Source organism: Vanellus vanellus (assembly GCF_965231255.1).
Source record: "Vanellus vanellus genome assembly, chromosome: 6".
Taxonomy (NCBI): Eukaryota; Metazoa; Chordata; class Aves; order Charadriiformes; family Charadriidae; genus Vanellus; species Vanellus vanellus.
The window spans coordinates 47,152,049-47,169,489 of record NC_138911.1 but is presented as its reverse complement, the minus strand read 5'-3'; the positions used below and the strand labels follow the sequence as shown (position 1 = coordinate 47,169,489).

At 48.2% G+C, this 17,441-nt stretch overlaps 2 protein-coding genes across 2 annotated transcripts; both read left to right on the top strand.

The window, feature by feature from the left end:
- Nucleotides 1-219: 219 nt before the first annotated feature.
- On the top strand, nucleotides 220-6,245 carry NOXRED1 (NADP dependent oxidoreductase domain containing 1; the record flags this gene model as incomplete). Its single annotated transcript, XM_082485748.1, is given in 8 exon segments — nucleotides 220-347; nucleotides 1,428-1,531; nucleotides 2,542-2,597; nucleotides 2,601-2,722; nucleotides 3,585-3,589; nucleotides 5,128-5,350; nucleotides 5,955-6,016; nucleotides 6,019-6,245. Coding segments are annotated over 8 exon segments (927 nt in total).
- A 4,793-nt stretch (nucleotides 6,246-11,038) lies between these two features.
- TMED8 (transmembrane p24 trafficking protein family member 8) lies at nucleotides 11,039-17,269 on the top strand (the record flags this gene model as incomplete). The annotated part of the gene is made up of 6 exons (XM_082485747.1): nucleotides 11,039-11,102; nucleotides 12,361-12,439; nucleotides 14,026-14,155; nucleotides 15,089-15,230; nucleotides 15,479-15,778; nucleotides 16,788-17,269. 6 exons carry the CDS (start codon nucleotides 11,039-11,041, stop codon nucleotides 17,003-17,005), a joined length of 933 nt encoding a protein of 310 aa, XP_082341873.1. The 3' UTR covers nucleotides 17,006-17,269.
- Between the last annotated feature and the right edge of the window lie 172 nt (nucleotides 17,270-17,441).

Here is a 17,441-nt window from a genome sequence, read left to right as displayed (position 1 = left end):
TCATCCTAAGGGAACTTGGGATGCTCTTGGCTAGGGTGAGGTTTGCTGCCAGGCTGTCCCGTGTGCCCCAGGTCAGGACATTGCTTGGTTGTAGGAGTTGGAGTGGTGTCACTGGTTGGGATTTATGTCGGCGAGCAACGGGAGAAGCTGAACATACCCTTGGAGGAATGTGATGAAGCCATAAAATAAATCTTCACGCCTGGATGCACCTCCCGTGGTATGACCAGTAATGCAGATGTGGAAGGAGATGTGCAGGTCCAGCAGCAGGAGAGCTGTGATCTGGCTGCACCTACTGATCCGGTGACCTTGGTGAGCAGTTTACAGAATGCAGTGCTGCTGACCTGCGGGTATTGGCACTGTCAATGTCCCAAGCAAAGCAGGACCACTTGTAACAAAATGTTGCACAATGTGCCACATGGGATGGGGTTAGTAATTTAGTTGCTCCTCACACCCCAACACTAGAAGCTGGATACCAGCTTTGTGAGCACCTTCCAGAGCACCAGGATACCGTGGCTGGTGTAAGTGTCTGATTGATAAGTTGTGGTGCATCAGGAAATGTTTTGTTTGGAACACCAGCTCTGTATAAAGTTAATCATTATATAGCTATTCCTACACAATGCTACAATTTGTTAGTTTTTTATTTGTTATGCATGCTTAAAAACTCACCTACTCTTTATACCCACACTTGTTGGTTACTGAACATCTGCATTTGTATAAACTCACTGTAAGTCAGTCTTAAATCATTTGGACTAGTTTTCCCCTTAGAAAACCAGGGAATGGAGATTGTCTTTAGCACCAAATTGGGGTTTCATCCCAGAAAAAGCGTTGGGTGTAGTGCCCAACGCTTGTGACTTGTTCCTGCCACTAGTCTGTATGATTCATAATAAGCCAATCATCCTCCACTAGCAGGTGCTGTCCCATGTCCCTTCTCAGCAGCAACCTCTGCTGTCACTAGTCCATCCTCCTCATGTTGACTTGTTCCTGAGCTTCACCATCGTGTGGGTTGGTGTGTTTGCCAAGTATCAGCTCTTAATTGCTGAGCCACTTTACAGTTAGTGGCTGGTTAGCCTCAGCATGGGTGGTGTGTTTTGGGATGGGGACACCGTGGTCCCTGGGGCCTAGCCCTGCTCACTGGGGTCTAGCCCCAAGCCCCACGGATGCTGTGCGTGCCAGGTTGCAGGTATCAGCCTCTGCCTCTGGCAATCCCACCAGAGAGCAGGGGTGGGAGTTGGGCTGGGTGCAAGGAGTGGGGTTGGGATGTGCTATCTGGACACGTGGCATGGGACCTTTCCTGGAAGGGTAGGATGTCATGTGGTCTAGGGAAACTATTGCTCATGCTGAGCTGATGCCAGCTTCTCTGCTTCCCCAAGCAGAGCGGGAGCGAGAAGGGTTTGCCCGCTTCCTTGGGGGACAGCCACAACCTGAAGGTTGGGATTATCGGCGCGGGCCACCTTGGCTCAAGAGCTCCTGATGCTGAGCTGGGCTCTGAGCCCCAGTATCCGTGTTTCCACCAGGCACCCTGAGAGCCTGGGTAAGTACTTCCCAGCCTGGGCCTGGAATTGGGACTTTTAACTGCACTTTTTTCATAGAACTTCAGGCAGGATAATGTTTTTCTGCCAAAAATATTGAAGGTATGGAAACTCAAGGTTATTTTATTGGGAAGCAGATGATGCTGTTGTAGAAAAGATCTTTATTTGGTTGGAAACCCACTGTCCACCAAACATTAATTTAGTTCTTTATTTTACCAGTCCCATCTGAGTGTGGTGGAGACGTTAAACCTATTCTTCGAACACTGGCTAGTTTAAGGCCCATTTTATCTTAGCCTCCCTCATTTTTGTGGCTTTTCAAAATTCTCCTTATCATTTGCCAAGAGCCTGGTCAGTGACTGAGACTCCAGGTTATTAAATATTCACCCAACAGAGAAAACATCTGAAAACGGAGATGTCCCTCTCCTGTTTCATGGCTGCAGGGTTAGTTGTAGCAGACAAGCTTTTCGCTGGGCTCTGCACTCCCAGCCAGCACAGGAGATCAGCCTGCAGCATTACAGCAACTTGGATACAAACTGTTCAGCTGCACCAACTCTTATATAAAACAAGACAAGTGGGGAGAACGGTCCTCCAGGGAGATGATTGGAGCAATAAAATCCTCGTTCTAATAATCTCAGGGCAGAGAGGAAGCAGGGATTATTAAATGGCTTTTTATAGATCTTGAAAACTAGCCAGACCCCAAGGCTCGGCTGTTTCAGCTAAAGGCTTTAGATCAGCCTGCGTGAACTGGGGCCAGGCAGCTGAGGCAGCAGAGATCTCTGCATGTTTACTCCTGGCAGAGAGGCTGCCTCCTCCCTGTCACTCTGCTGCTGCCCTGTGCCATGTAGGAAAGGTGACAGGTAGCAGCCAAAGTCCCTCTGTGCCACTTTGGGCAGGCAGCCAGGGATCCCTGCATGGGAGCAGTGGTTTGTGTCTCATCTGCAATGTGGCAGAGCACAGGTTACCTGTGCTGGTTCTGAGGGCTCTTGAGTTCCTTTCTCCTTGCTTATCGCAGCAGGCCTGCAGAAGCAGGGGCTCACATGCTTTTATGACAATGCTCAGCTGGTGGCCTGAGCAGATGTTGTGTTCCTCTGCTGCCTCCCATTGCACATGCTGTCCATCTGCTCCGTTGTTTGGCCTGCCATCCAGAAACCCTGCACTCTGTGTAGTCTTGTCACCGCTGTCCCTCTCTTCAGGTAAAATAGACCATGTCATTTCAGAGCCTGGACATGCTGCTGTCATTTAGGACCTCATGGGGCAAGCACAGCACATGTGCTCTTCTTGCCTTTCACAATTTTATTGTGAAACATCACTGCAAACCTTGTCACTTGGTGACTTCCGTAAGTCCCCAACTGTTGGACTTGTGGGAACACTTTAGAGTTTCAGCTTTCTGTTTGTCTAGAGGAAGTTGTAGACTTTGTGGCTATAAACCTGAAAACGTGATCAAAAGGAGTCGAGGGAGCTCCAGATCAAACACAATGCTGGCACTAAAACCCCGCTCCTGCCAGGGCCTCAGATTATCGCTGCAAGATAACCCGTTGGGAGACAGCGCAGGAAACAAGGTGCAAAGAAGCAGCCTGCAGTCTCCATGGTGGAAAAAGCAAACCCAGTGCACTGTGTTTCACTTCAAGCTGCTACCGTAGCTCTCCCGAGGGCTCTGAGTGGAGGGGTATGAGCTGTACCCCGGCTCCTGACCCTTGGGGGTGCCCAGACCCTGCAGTCAGGCCAGTCCTGGCCTTCTGCCGAGGTGACCAGTGAGGGGTCAAAGGTGACACTGTTCTTCATGCTATGGGTAAGTCTGTTTACTAGTAAAAAGTTTGCAGATCCTGCAAAGGATAACTGCTTCCTCCTCCTTACCAGCTAAACCCAGTTTCTCCCCCATCAGCTAAACCTGGGTAATGCTGGCTGTTGACTGCAGGGCTGAGGGAGGGCAGACAAATAGTGGGGATCCAGCTGGAAAGGGCAGAGGAGAGGAAAAAATAGGAAAGACCTTGTTTGAGGGAATCTGCCTGCAGCGGGGAGGGACCTGAACCTTGACATGTTCCTGTGCTGCTGCAGCTGTGGTATGACCTATGTGTACTAGGGGAGAAAGAGCAAGGGATGATTTTTAAACACCCTTCCCCCCTCCCCCCCCCCCCCTTTTTTTTTAAACAGACCACTACATGGCAAAATTAACAATCCTACTGTGGCCATATCTCTATTAGCAGTGTTAAGGCCCATGGATTAACTTTAAGACACGGCAATGAGGGGCCATCAAATAGGAAGAACCTTTCTTGCTGGTTAAGATGGCTATTAGAAAGGAGTCGTTATAAGAAACATTAATGGGATGAATCCCAGCAACTGTTGACTCAGCCATGAATGGTGGAGTGGGATATTCCCTGCGGCTTCCTCCGAGTTTCCCTCAAGCAGGACCTTAAAACCCCCACGGTTTTAAGTTGGGTAAGAAACATTTTAAGGTGAGTAAAAACCTACCGGCGGCTCTGGACACCTGCTCCGCCGCAGCGCAACCCGGGCTCTCCGGGAGCATCCTCTCCCTCTCCCGGTACGCTCAGTCCGGCCACCTCCGCTTTGAAGCAACTCCTTTGCGACAGTGCCATCGTGAGGTCGCAGTACCGGTGCTTTGGCCAAGGAGCCCATCGACGAGTCGGGCGGGGGCGAAGGGGACAATCCCGGCGGCTCTGCGAGACCCTGCAGCTGTGCGGGCACCGCGCCCCTGCAGTCCCCCAGGTAAAAACTCTCTTTCTGCTTAAACTTGGTAGCAGTTGTTCTGAGGAGCTGCGCTCGGCGGTTCCCCTGTCTGTATGATTCAAGGCTGGGTCTGGGCTGGTCATAGTTTTGTGAGTTAGAAGTGCAGTGTGGGGAAGAAAACCCTCCTAGAGAAAATCTGCCACTGTACAGCCAGAGCTGGAGCGGACATAATGTGTATGGAAGGCGGCAGTCATGCAAACAAGTAGATGAGCAAAATGAGGCAGCGTGTGTCTCCTTCACCAGTTTCTCTGAGTAGCGCCCCTGGGGTCACCCTTTCTGTCAGCAGCACTGCTTTCCATGTACCTGCCACCAGTTTCTGAAGAGCTACCATTTCCCTTCATGAAACCATAATAGCTCTGAGGCTAAATCAGCGAGTGGGAGCTGAGATACGCTTTCTGAGCCAGAACATGGCGCAAAATCTTTTCCTTTTCCCTCAGGCACAACTTCTGTTTCCATGGATATGTTGTTCCTATTGCCAACTACTACCTCTGTCCATTGCAATTTTGTTACACACTTCTGCATGCCCTTCTAATTCTTGAGTTGCTGAATGCTCTTAAAGCAGCTACAGTTCTCACCATACCATGATGGCTGAATGGGTATATGACTTTATATGCAACCTGTAAAGGGCTCCTGTTTACTCGATAAGAATGAGCTACAGAAAATACAAGCTATACTAGACTTGTTACTATTAATTTCAGCATCCCTCACCTAAAATGATTCTAGATCAGGGGTTTCAAATAAACCAGCTCTGATCGATTGCCAATGCAATTCTTCACAGAAGTGGGAGATGAGAGTATCTCTTCACACCTGTCTGCACACTGGTAATTGACATTTGATTTTGTTTGTCCTGAAGGGAAAATAAGAGTCAATACTAAATGGCTGCTGGGCATTTTCTACACAGCCCTGAACAGCAGCACGTGGCAGAGCCTGCATCACCACAAGGTACTGAAATTACTCAGTGACCTGTGTTTTCCTGAATGCTGCCCCATCTGTGCAGAGCAGAAAACTTCCTGCCCATGGTTTGTGTACAAGAGTTTTGTCAGCAGAGGTTTTGGCTCTTCAGTGACTCAAGAGGAGTAAGTAAAGGGCTGAATGCTGAAGCACTGCTTGTCTGGGCTTCCTCTTTGCTCTGAAACTTCCCTCATCCTGCAGCTGAAGCACTGGCTGTCTTGTGTTGGAAGGTGCTGAACTGTGTGTTGGCCTTGGGACCACATACTTGCCAGGGAAGATTGCCTTAGATGATGTGTTAGCAATAAAAGACCTGGACTACCATCCCTGAGTTATTTTGTCCCTGGTCTCTGTTTGGCTACTCATCAGGGTTGTCTGAAGCCACTGATCAGGACTAGGGCATTGGACGCAGAAAAAAAAATTCCTGTGGGAGTATCTAGAGAGGACAGTTCTTACGGGTAACAAGGTAGTTGATGGACTAGACTATTAAGGATGTTAAGCCAGGGGAACACTGCTTGAGGGAAAGAACTCCTGCTTGTGCAGGATTGTTCTAGAGCCATTAGGCTCAGTTTTGCTCCACATGGCAGAGTAATGCCTGGAACACTCAAGTCTCTGAATCTGTTTCTCAAAGACCCAAGAGACATTGAAGAAAATCATTATTTGTTAAATTATGAGCAAGCTGCTTCGGACTGTTATCGCTCATAAATATTTTCGCTTGTTTTCTCTTCCTAGAACCTTCCCCTGGTTCGACCTGACAGCCGCACAACCGAGAAAGTCTCCCTTTACCCAGCTGCTAGAAAGAGTGAGCTTGTCTGGTGCCATCTTGCTCTACCGTACCAGGTATCCTTTGGAGAGTGGCCTACAAAGCAATGTGGGTTGATCAGCACCAAGACATCTCTTACTTCAGCTGTAGTGAAGCCTGGTGTAACATTGGATGACAAGTCTCCATTCTCCACAGCTGCTTCCAACATGTTCTCAGAAATCCCAGAGGAAACTGCTGACTATGATTCTAAATCCTCATAAACTATAACAAAGCCCACGGTAGAATGCTTTGCTGAGATCTCATCTCAGCCTCCTCATGGGACTGAGGGGTACACGAATGAGCACTGTTCGCTCTTGAACTCTTTAAAATATTCTAGCCAATAATCCTACATATACATCTGCTTCTGCAGGTTTTACTCACTAGACTGCTCAGCAAACTTGCTTCTCCCTGGCTGCCTGAGTATTGCTTTATCTTGGTCTGAATTTGCTTATTACAGTCATCTTGGCCTGCAAACTGCTTTAGTTTCACTGGGTTGCAGTTTCAACAGAAAATTGAATTACAAAACCAAATTACAGTTATTTTGTAGTGGCTACAGCTTTGGCGTAGCCACTAAATAGGATTGGGTCTGGTTTGTTGATTTGTTGGTTTTGTTTATTTTTCCATGGGGAATCTCAAGGAAATCGTTGCTGCCAGACAAAATAGTAATGATTTAGTCAGGAGCACTCCTTCTGTTGAGCCAGGCTTTAATCAGCACTTATTCATATTTCCTTGCTGGTGATAAAGCACCCCACCACCACAGATTGCTTGATACTTCCTTCAAGGAAAAAGGAGCTAACTGGATATTCTGTCCAAATCCATGCAGGACAAAGCATTTTTTATTCCATAAATTTTCTAGTTCAGCTTACAGTATTCTCTTATACTTCCTGCCGTCATCTATCATCTATTTCAGTACTTTTTATTATGACAAACCACTGCCTGGTTTTGCCTCACAGGAAATCATTTCTGTGGTGAGGCCAAGGATTAGTTGTGCATGTGGTAACTAGGCCCCTCACTTAATTACAATCACCAACAGCAGCTGGCACCACACCTGTATATGAGTTATTGTATATGCCATTTATCTTACATCTGGACTTTACAGTGAGCCCAGTTTGCAGACACTAAAGCCTGAGAGAAATCTATTCATTTAAGCCACAGGGAAGTTGTTACCAATCACTGGTAATTAAAATATGTCTACAATTGTTTTTTTTTTGTTTTTTTTTTAATCAACTGTGAAGCAGAAGTGAAAAACAGACAGTGGGACAGTCTGATTTATAGCTTCTGCTTCACTTAGTTCCTGGAAGCAAACAAAGGATTGCAGAAAAGAGCTAATGTCATCAAATGGCTAAGAGCTGCAATAGCCTTTTCAATAATCAGGATATGGTAGAACTGTACCTCCTTGGACAAGCTGCAAGGTATATTCCGCTGCCCCTGCTAGGCTTCTTACAAAGGTGGAAGTGCAATGTGAGTCTCTAATCCTGCCTCTGGGTGCCCTGTGACACAGGGAGAGCATCTGCTTCTATCCCAGTCTGGGCTCGCTGCAAAGGAGAAACTGTAGTATAGGGCTCCAGTCCCGCTTCTTGGACAAACTGTGAGAAAGTGAGGGCATCTGCTTTCTTTCCTGATCGGGACTTTCGCTCCAGGAAGAGACCCATGTTGTCTCTGTATGGGAGGGCAATGGACCTGTTGAAGAGAGGCTCCTCAACCCCCAGCAACTCTCGCACATGTCGTGAAATCTCCTGAAATACAAGACAAAATACCAAAAATTCTCATTTCACAGGGCAACAGCTAATACCACTCATTCTGTGTGAGAGCAGCAGGAAAAAGAACTGAATTTCTGAATTTTGGAACAGTTTCACTCTTGAACTTGCAACTTGAGAGGGATCTGAACCCATGAGCCCCATGCGACATTGTAAAAGCAAAGCAAACTGCTCATTCTCTAGATTTACTGTGGGGGGTGGCATCACATCTGGTCTCTTAGTGGCACAAATAGCTCTGCTTTCCTTTTTGCACTTGCAGAACAAACAAGTTATGGGTGAATGATCTGGAGTCTGTTCTGCCTAATGCAAAAACATTGCAGCTAAGTTATATTGTCAACAACAGAGTCTATACACAGAAGAGGTGGGAAAACGAATTAAACCAATCAGCCATACTGTTCATTAAGAAAATGATGGGTGACTGGCTGTCTGAGCCAGCTGGACCTGGAACTGAGCCTTGCCATTATTTTTGAAGCCACTTCTGAGAATGTACCGTTCTAATTCTGTGATTCCGTGGTTTGACTGAAGCTTTGAAATACAATTCACAGTTTTTATTGATCTTTCACAGCATTTGCTCAAAACCTTCCCCCAACTTTGGCTTGACTCTGAAGAGCAGTACCCTACTTTGTGTGATATCAAAAGAACACTGGACTAGTATCTTCAGTGGTTTTAATATTTAAAATACCAGTACAGTGGAATTAAAACCAGCAGTAACTTCACTTGTCCATGCTGCATGGCTTCCACACAATCCACTGTGTAGTTCGCTACCAAACTGCCATTTCCCCTAAACTGCAAAAAGTTTCTATCTCACTGAGCTGATGCTATCACATTTATTTCTATAGTAACTATCTCAGTTTCGACTGTTCACAGCCTTTCATTAACATTTCTTGTTGGGAAGCTGATGTACCCGGGATTATGGCCTCAACTTTGCACCTGCTCTAGTAGACACTTCCTGAAAGACCCAAAGTGCCACATCCTGCTCAGAGCTCTGCATGCTTGGGTTCTATCAGAGTAAAGGTCTTTAAAACACAAATAACTAGCAGGATAGGGCATAATCTTCAAGAACACCTAGGTTCCACTGAAGTCTGTGAGATGTTCCCAATTCACTTGCAGGCTTTGGAAAACATTACAGAGGCAGTCTCACTTCCAAGCTTGCTGCAGTATGCTGGCTACTGCTTATCCTAGCCCTGAGGAATTTCAGTTTCTACAGGAGGAATGGGTTATAGTTGATATCTGTAACCTGTGGCTTAGTGTTTCTCAGCAGTTAAACTACCAGCATATATAACCTCTATATCCCAATGCGAGGGTGAGGCTTACAAAGCCTATAAAATTCTTGCATCTTTAGTAAGTGCAAATGACTATAAAGGCTGTATCTGCTTGTACTAGAGATACTCTTGAAGGGCTGCTGTCTGAAAAACTAAGCGTTGTCCTCCAACCAACAGGCAAAGTCGTGCCACTAGTCAATGTTTTTAGTGGCATATTTTGTTTCAAACAAACAATTAAGATTGTGCAGCCAGACAGAACTGTGGTTAAATTGTTTTTTGGTGCTCTGGAATAAAACAAATAGTGTTCATGCTCTAGTCATTGGAGCATAAAGATTTTTCTCTTTTCCTGGTTATTTGAACTTCTACCTTGTGTCTTCTGGGGAAAGCAACTTTAAATCATGATGCAAAACAAACGATTTGGCTCCATAAATGCAGCCCTGAGTCCCTCTGTGGTTTCCATTAGGGAGGGAAAGGAGGGTAATGAAACTGAAGTCAAGTTGTTTATTTTCTGAACCTTCAGGAAGCTTTGGAAGGCTAGACTGTATCCCTGAACTTCAGTCTAGTTAGCTTAACAATCAGTGTTTGTTAAAGAAAGTATGTAGGTTTGGAAGGAAAATGACCAGACAATTACATGTTTATAGAATGAGGAAGCCAGGAGATGCTGTTTGTGTTCAGCAAAGTGTAAAACATGGAAGTAATAATGAGTTGCCCTTCTGCTGCTTGAGATCGGTGGCTCAATTCCTGTGGGTTAAATCTGAGATTTTTAGAAGTTCTACAAATCAGTAAGTGGAAAATTACTGAAAAGAAATTCTGAGGGATATCTAAGAAAGGCGCATGCATCTTGCTGAGCATTTTCATGGGGCAAAAGGAGCAACACAGGCTTAAAGAAAGGCTAAGCACTTTGGATGCACTTATGGTGTCCCAGAGAGGAGGCCTGCAATCTCCAGCCAGCTAAGGATTTATATTTAAAAAGACTCAAGAAATGTAACTGGCTGAACAAATTTGGTTGTCCGATTTCAGGCTCACTCTTTGAATAAGCAACTTGCCTGGGCGGACAGCCCATATAGCCTAGCTGGCTTGCAAGAGGAAAGGGTCAGAGCTGGGCTCGGAGGGGCTGCAGAGGGAGCTCGGGGACGCGCAGCCGGCCGCACCTGCATGTGGCCGAAGTCGGTGACGCCGATGGCGGGCAGCCTGGAGCAGTCTGCCAGGATGAGGCGGCGGCCGGTGATGCCGTTGGCCCTGAAGCACTCCTGGGCAGGGGAGCGGAGGGAAAGGCGGGTGGGCCGCGGGCAGTGGGTCGCCCTCGGCCACTACCGCCCCCCGCCCTCGCAGCTCACACACACACACTCACACACACATAGAGTTCAGGGCCCCCGGCTCAGGCGGCGGTGAGGTGGGGGCTCCCCGCCCGGGCCGGCGGCCCCGCACCTCGTACTGGGGGAAGCCGAGCTGCACCACCCACTCAGCCACCTCCTCGGCGCTCCAAGCCAGGAAGGGGCAGGCGGCCCGCGGCTCTCCCGCGCCCTCGAACTCGGGCTGCGGCCCCTCGGCCGCCCCCGGTCCCGCGAGCACTGGGCTCAGCTCCATCAGCGCCGTCCCCAGACCACCACGGTAACGCGTCTTTCCGGGCCCCCGTTCCCATGGCAACCGCCACTTCCTGGTGCACTTCCTGGAGGTGCACCCCCTCTTCCCTTCCGCCACCTCCTCCGTGCTGTCAGCCTACGACACCGCCTACCTCCCGCGCTCGGGGGCTGTGCGGAACTAGTTTTTGATTGGCTACGGTTGCCGTGGGGGGGAGGCTGAGGGGTGAGCACCGAGGCACCGCCCTCTCCCTTCTGTCCGGCTCGCCGGCACCCGCTCGGCTCTTGCCGCCCCTCCCGCTCGGGTGTTTCCGCCGGCGGCGGCCGCACCGCTTCGGCCCCGCTCGGCTCTTTCCGCCGCGGCGGGCTGCCGCCTTCGGCTTCGTGCGCGCCGGCCACCCGCTCAGCCCTACCCATGTCGGACGTGCCGGCCGCCGCCGCCGGGGCGCCGGGCGGCCCCGCGCCCCAGGTCCCCTCAGGTACGGGCTGGGCAGGGGATGGGGGCAGCCGGGCTGGCCGTGGCGGGTAGCGGCTCCCCGCCTGCGCGCTTCCCTCCCGGCGGTGGCGCGGGCTTGCAGCCCGGCCGGGGTCCCTGAGGAGGAGCACGCGCGGCCGCGGGGCGGGCTGCCGGGCAGTGCCTGAGGCGACAACCCCGGGGGCGCCTGTTTTAGCGTTGGTCTTACGGCTGGGGAGAACGCCGTGAGTTTCCTTTCCGTGGTGGGTTTCCCCGTTTCTGCCGGAGAAGTCTTATTTTCAGTTTGCTTCGGTGAAAATACGGTAGCCCTTGCGAAGGGCATCGTCGGGAATTAGTCCCTAACTAACGCGTGCTGCGCCGGGTGGGGGTGGCTGCTGGGGGTCTCCAGGGGCTGCTGCGGTGTCTCGGCTTGTCCCCTTGAGCAGCTGGCACCCGCGCTGGAGGAGAAGGTCCCGCACCACCGCTGCTCCAACGCCTGGAGCTACAGCAACAGTTCCCGGCGTTTCTTCACTGCAGTGGAAAGAGCGAGGAGTGATGGAGGTTTATCAGAGACAGGGTGCTTTCCCCGGTGAAAGAGGGAGCTGGCCTACCCCGGCCATGCGGTCTCTGCCGTGGGCTGGGGGCCTGGTGCTGTATGCCGGGGGTGCCTCCCAGCTCGCAGTTGACTCCAGCGGCTCTAACGCGTATCATCAGAGAGCTGCAAAAGCTGGAACTTCTCCATGCCTGGTCCACCGCCTTCATGCAATCTGACAGCAGGACTGTGGCATGCATACTGCAGTTGTATGGGGACAGAGCTTTCCCAGAGTTCAGGAGACTAGGGGGAGACCAGGAGCCATCTTTATAGACAGTCCTTTTAGCAGTGACCTAGGAATTTCCATCTCGTCAGTGCCCTGTGGGAACTGCTGCATGATTGCTTTTTCCAGGGCTCTGTCAGCCCAGTTTTACATGATGAAATTTGGCCTTGTCCTGTCCTTTTAAAGCTAGGATTGGTGGTTCCTCAACAAACCCTGCTTCTAAGAGTGGTTCTGCACCAAAAACATGCATGGATTTTTGTTCTCCCTTTCCTAGGGTTGAGACGATTAAAAAATCTTTGTTCTGCAAGGTGCTAGACAAAGCTCATAACATGAAAAACTGGTTGGCACAGCTCTTCGTTCCACAGCTATGTGACTTTGTCAATGTTTGAGTGCTGGCTGAAGTTTTTCCTCCTGTCTGTGTATTCTGAAGACTGACATTTATTTCACCTTCTCTCTGTTTTTTGTTAGAAAATGAAGACTCAGCTCAAAAGACAGAGCCTGCAGATCAGCTGGTTGATTCTTTGGACTCTAGTGCTTTGCAGAGCAGGTAGGAAAATATTGTGTATTGTGGCGCACATGCATGACATTTTTTTCACCCGTGACCTCCTCTATGTGGCAGTTGATGCTGTGCAGGTGAAGAGAAGGGACTGGAGACTGAATTGTCTGCTTTGGGACGGTATATACCAGAATCAGTATAGGAGGGGCTGTTCTTACAGGCTTAAGGTTGTTTTAAAGCTTATGAAATGAAGTGTAGTTTATGGCTCAGCTATTCAAATACAGAATCACTCATCTTGGAAGGAACACTGCAAGGTTTCATAGTCCATTGTAAGAGCTAATAAACTTTCAGCAGAAAATTTTCTCTGTCCTGTCTGAAGGATACTTTAATTATTAAGCATTCACACTGTGTATAATTCCGGTGGAAGCTGAGCAAGAAAACACCTTTTCCTGTTTTCTTGACAATGTTTTGGGGTTTTTTCTTCACCCTTTGTTTCCTGTGTCACTGCTTCATTAATGCTGCAGATAGACCTTGTTATCAGATGTTTGGCTTGTTACTATCTGTTAGGCGTGTGGTGCTTGTGCCCAAGTCATTGCATTGGTTACAAGCACTAACACTGTATGATGTGGAGTTTCATTTGCTATCATATGTTTGTTGCACAGGATACAATTTCAGAAATATGTGAGTTAATTACATCAGACAGTAGATAAACCACAACCTCACTGAAAAAGAGGGGGGAAAAAATCCACCAAAAACCCCAGCAAACCACCCTACTTACTAAAACAATGGTTTGATGCCATCTTGGCTTGATGCTAATGACATCTGTATCAGCTTTCTTGACTCTAAACATGTGTTCTTCCATCTCTTTATTATATCTTCTAATTTTCTTTGAAGAGATTAATATAGACTGTGAGCAAAATGGCCAGAGTAGATGCTGGATACTTGTGGATGTTGCCTGCTAAATTTGTCTAAGTTAAATTTCCTTTGAAAGGGACAGGGGTGGTGCAAAAGGGTTGTGCGAAGAGGAATCAGCTGAACTCTCTCTTTGTAAATCTGCTTATAAAGCTTGTGTAGCGCTCTGTAATCTTTCAGCGAGACTCTTGGGCTTCAGTGGCGTCTGGAGAAAAAAACTCCCAAGCTGTTAGCTCCTATGTTGATGGAGAGCCTTTTGAGCAGATGTGTACACCTATGGTAGCAAATGACCACCTTCTAGGGGTGATCATGCAATTGCTAAGCTGAAAAGGAAATGGGCTGGAAAATGATAACATAGAAGTCCAAATTTGTCCTGGGCTGCCAGAACAACCGTTACAGTTACGGTGAGAGTTTTTCCGTAACAAAAAAATCCTCTCCAAGTGTCCATTCTTTTCTTACATTGTCATCTGCTGCCATTTTTTGTATCCTGGTATTCAGCTCATTTGAGTTGTTCTTACAGACCTTCTGGAAGGTCTTCATGTGGAAGACAGTCACGTGGAGATGAGGGCAGGATGGGGGTGCAAAGGGTGCAATTATGCAGGTGCTGACCACAGAAGCTAGTTCCCTTCAGTCCATCTGAATTTGAGTTCCAGAGCAGAGTGATTCCTCTACTGCCTGTGCTGTGGGTGCAAGTGCTGAACTGTAGTGCTCTCTTCCTCTGAAAGGCCACAGATTGGGTCGCTCATGAGTACAGGCACGGCAGAGGATTCGAAGGAAGAAGTTGGCACTTTGGAGGACCAGGAAGTGGCTGAATTGGAAGAGAAGCTGCCTGACCAAATCCAGTCCCTCAAAGAGGTAGGTGGGTGTTTCTTATGTCTGAGAGCAGGGACAGAGATCCAGCAATAATTCTTCCACCCTGCTGCTGTGCTCATGGCTATGGGACTGAGGCTTTAAGTGTTGTATTAACATAGATTCAGTTATATTTTTTTCTATACATTAGTGGCAGGTAAATGTTAACAGTCTGATTTGCAAAGTCCCTCTTGTATCTTCGGCTAGTCCTCGCTTCCTTGCAGTTTTTGGCTCAGTAAGGCTTCAAGGTTATTCTTACCTTCTGCCTCTTGTCTGGGGCTTCTGAGAATTCCCTTGTGGCAGATTTATGGAAGAGGGTACTGAAAGTGGCTGTGCCATCTTTTGTTTCTTTTGGTGAGCAGCCAATTCATTTGCATTACAGATACAGTTGGGAAAACCTGTGCAAGTGGCACCCAGCTCAGAAGCTGTGAGTTTGCATATATGAGGAGAGAGGGCTGGCCCTAGTGGACCAGATGGACTTTTAACTAGGATGCAGCAAATGACAGTTTGATTGTGGCTGTAGTCTAGATGCACACAGAGCTGAAAGGCTCTCCCTAGAGACACTGTGTCTTGGGAATTCTTTCCAAGAGTAGTCAGGTAAATCTGTAAGGCTGTTTCTTTGTTGAGAGGTGACAATTAACTCGGAGTCAGATGTGAAGATGTGCCTGCCCAGGGACTCCCGGGGAGGCCAAGCGGTGTGTAATTTATGAGACTAACACAGCATTTGACTTCAAAGTTCATGGCTTTCGTGCTGTGGGGGAAGTAATGCAGAGAGGTGTCTCAGAGCCAGCCAGTTCTTTTTAACTAATAGAAACTTCTGTAGGGTCTGACTTGTCTTCAGAAAGATGCCTGAATTAGTAATGAGTTGTTTTAAATCCAGCTGGGGGCCTTCTTACCACGATGGTCTTTGCAACAATGTTTGTTATGTGCTTTCTGCAGGAATCTGTTGTTCGGATAACCAACTACCATGTACCTCAAGGAGCAGGGGATATAGTAATGATTCAGTCAGATCACACGGGTGCTGTGGATATCCTTTCAGCTGAGCTGGAGACTGCAGACCTTCTTGGGGAGCAGAGGAAAGGTGAGTTCTGAAAGGAAAACACTTGTTGGGGCCATTTTTCAAGTGAGCAGAGGCTGTCCTGGAGACACTGCTAATTCCTGCTGGAATTTGGGCTCCTGGCTATTAAGTGGGAAAATTTCACATCCAAGGCTTCTGGGAACAGGCTCCAGAATGCAAAAGCCTTATCGGAAATAGCGTCACTGTTTTCAGATAACAGTTTGTCAGTAGTGAAAAGTCAGGTGGGCTCATGATCTTTTCCATTGTCTCAGCTCAACCTCCCCCTCTGGCTCCACCCACCATGTGGACCACTGAGAAGACAAAGGAATTCAAAGCCAAGATGGGAAAGGAAAAGAATGGCCGGATGGTGGTGAAGCGAGGCGAGGTGGTAACAGTCCGCGTGCCAACCCATCCTGATGGGAAATGCATTTGCTGGGAGTTCGCTACAGATGACTATGACATTGGGTTTGGAGTCTATTTTGATTGGACCACGGTTACCAGCACTGCTATTACTGTTCAGGTCAGCGAATCCAGTGATGAGGAGGATGAAGAGGAGGAGGAAGAAATTGAAGGTTAGTGCAGAGCTTATAAGGGTTAATTTGTGGTGCTTGTTGCCATACTGCTGAGAGTGTCTGTCAGATGCTGTAATTTCCATCTACTTTGTTTACTCAGCCTGCTTGTTATCTCTGCAGCCTTTTGGGTTCCTGGTTAGGCTGTGATGAGAAAGCATTTATCCCTTCCTGCTTCAGTGTGTGTGTCAATGGCTGTCCTTCTCCAAGAGCGTTCTTAAAATTGAACATGTTGAAAAATAAAATCAGAATTCACTCGTTCAACTTCTACCTGATAAAAAGATCAGAGTCTGAAATTTTAACTTGACTGTTTTTCTTAGCCTCTCAGACTGAGAAATTTCTGGAGATGAGTAAGAACAAACAGGTTTTGTTTCTGGGGTGGTTTTGTTTGGTTGTTTTTTTTCCCCCCCAGTATATCAGTAGGCCCTACTGACTGCATTTGAGAGGATGGCTACCTGTGTCTTTGTACTTGTGAAACACACAGCAATGTTGCCTGTTCTGTGGCTTCAGTGTATGTGTGACTGGTCTAGCTGGGGAGTTGGTGTCTGAAATTAATTTCACAGGTTCTGCAAAGATGGGTAGGTTCCTGTAGGAGGAATTCTCTTGGAGAAGCGAATTGAGGACATAAACACAGTGAGGTTATAGTTAAAAACCTTCCTGCCTTTCTTTTGCTTCAAGTCTGTATCATTGGACCATTGTTGTGTGTATAAAAGCAGTGAGGTGTCTAAAAAGTAAGTCCAGGGAGAGGAAACCAGGCTGGAAGGCAAGTGGATACTGTTCCATCAGTATTCCCAAGAGTTCTCGGCATGTCCTTTGTCATGATAAGGAAAGCTGGACTTTGTGGGTGTTGTTTGCAGAAAGGTCAGAGCAGACGCTGTGGGTAATGCTGTCATAGTTAGTCTTTGTATATCTGCATGCCTGTGCTGCATTCTGGTCTAGTTGATCTTTTTCTGGACTACTTAGTGGCTTAACTGGCTCTGGCCTACTTGCTTGTCTCCTCTCTCCCATTCAGGACTCGCCCCTGTTGGTGATGTGGAACGGGGCTCCAAAAGCTATCTGCGGAACCGCTACGGAGAGATCATGCCTGTGTATCGGAGGAACAGCCATCGGGAGGTGCAGGCAGGCAGCCATGAGTACCCAGGCGAGGGCATCTACCTGCTGAAATTTGATAACTCATACTCTCTTCTCCGCAATAAGACTCTGTTCTTTCATGTCTATTACACTAGCTGAAGAAGCGGGAAGGGGCAGGGACGGCAGGCAAGTAATGGTGAGTGTAGCAGGCTGCCACCCAGCCCTGGTACCGCCTGATGGGCACTGCTGTGTGACAGAACCAAGGCACAATTCTGCCAGCTCCTCTTCAGACACTAACTGGTTTCTCCCTATACCCTCCTTCCCTGCTCTCCCAGTGGAGAAAGGTAGTTGTGACTGCCTGGTTGCCCACAGGCAGCTGCTTTTTCTCTAAAACTTCGGGAGGTCTGGTCTGTGCAGGCATCGGGCTGGGCCTTCATGTCACAGCCGGTAAATGCCCAGAGGCCAGGTTCAGGTGGCCATGGTTTTGATCTGTTGCACAGGTACGAAATGAAGTGAAAATAATCTTCATCTGTTACTATTTTGTGAATAACTTTTCCGACTCTCCTGCTGCATCTGCATCACTAGAGGGCAGCTG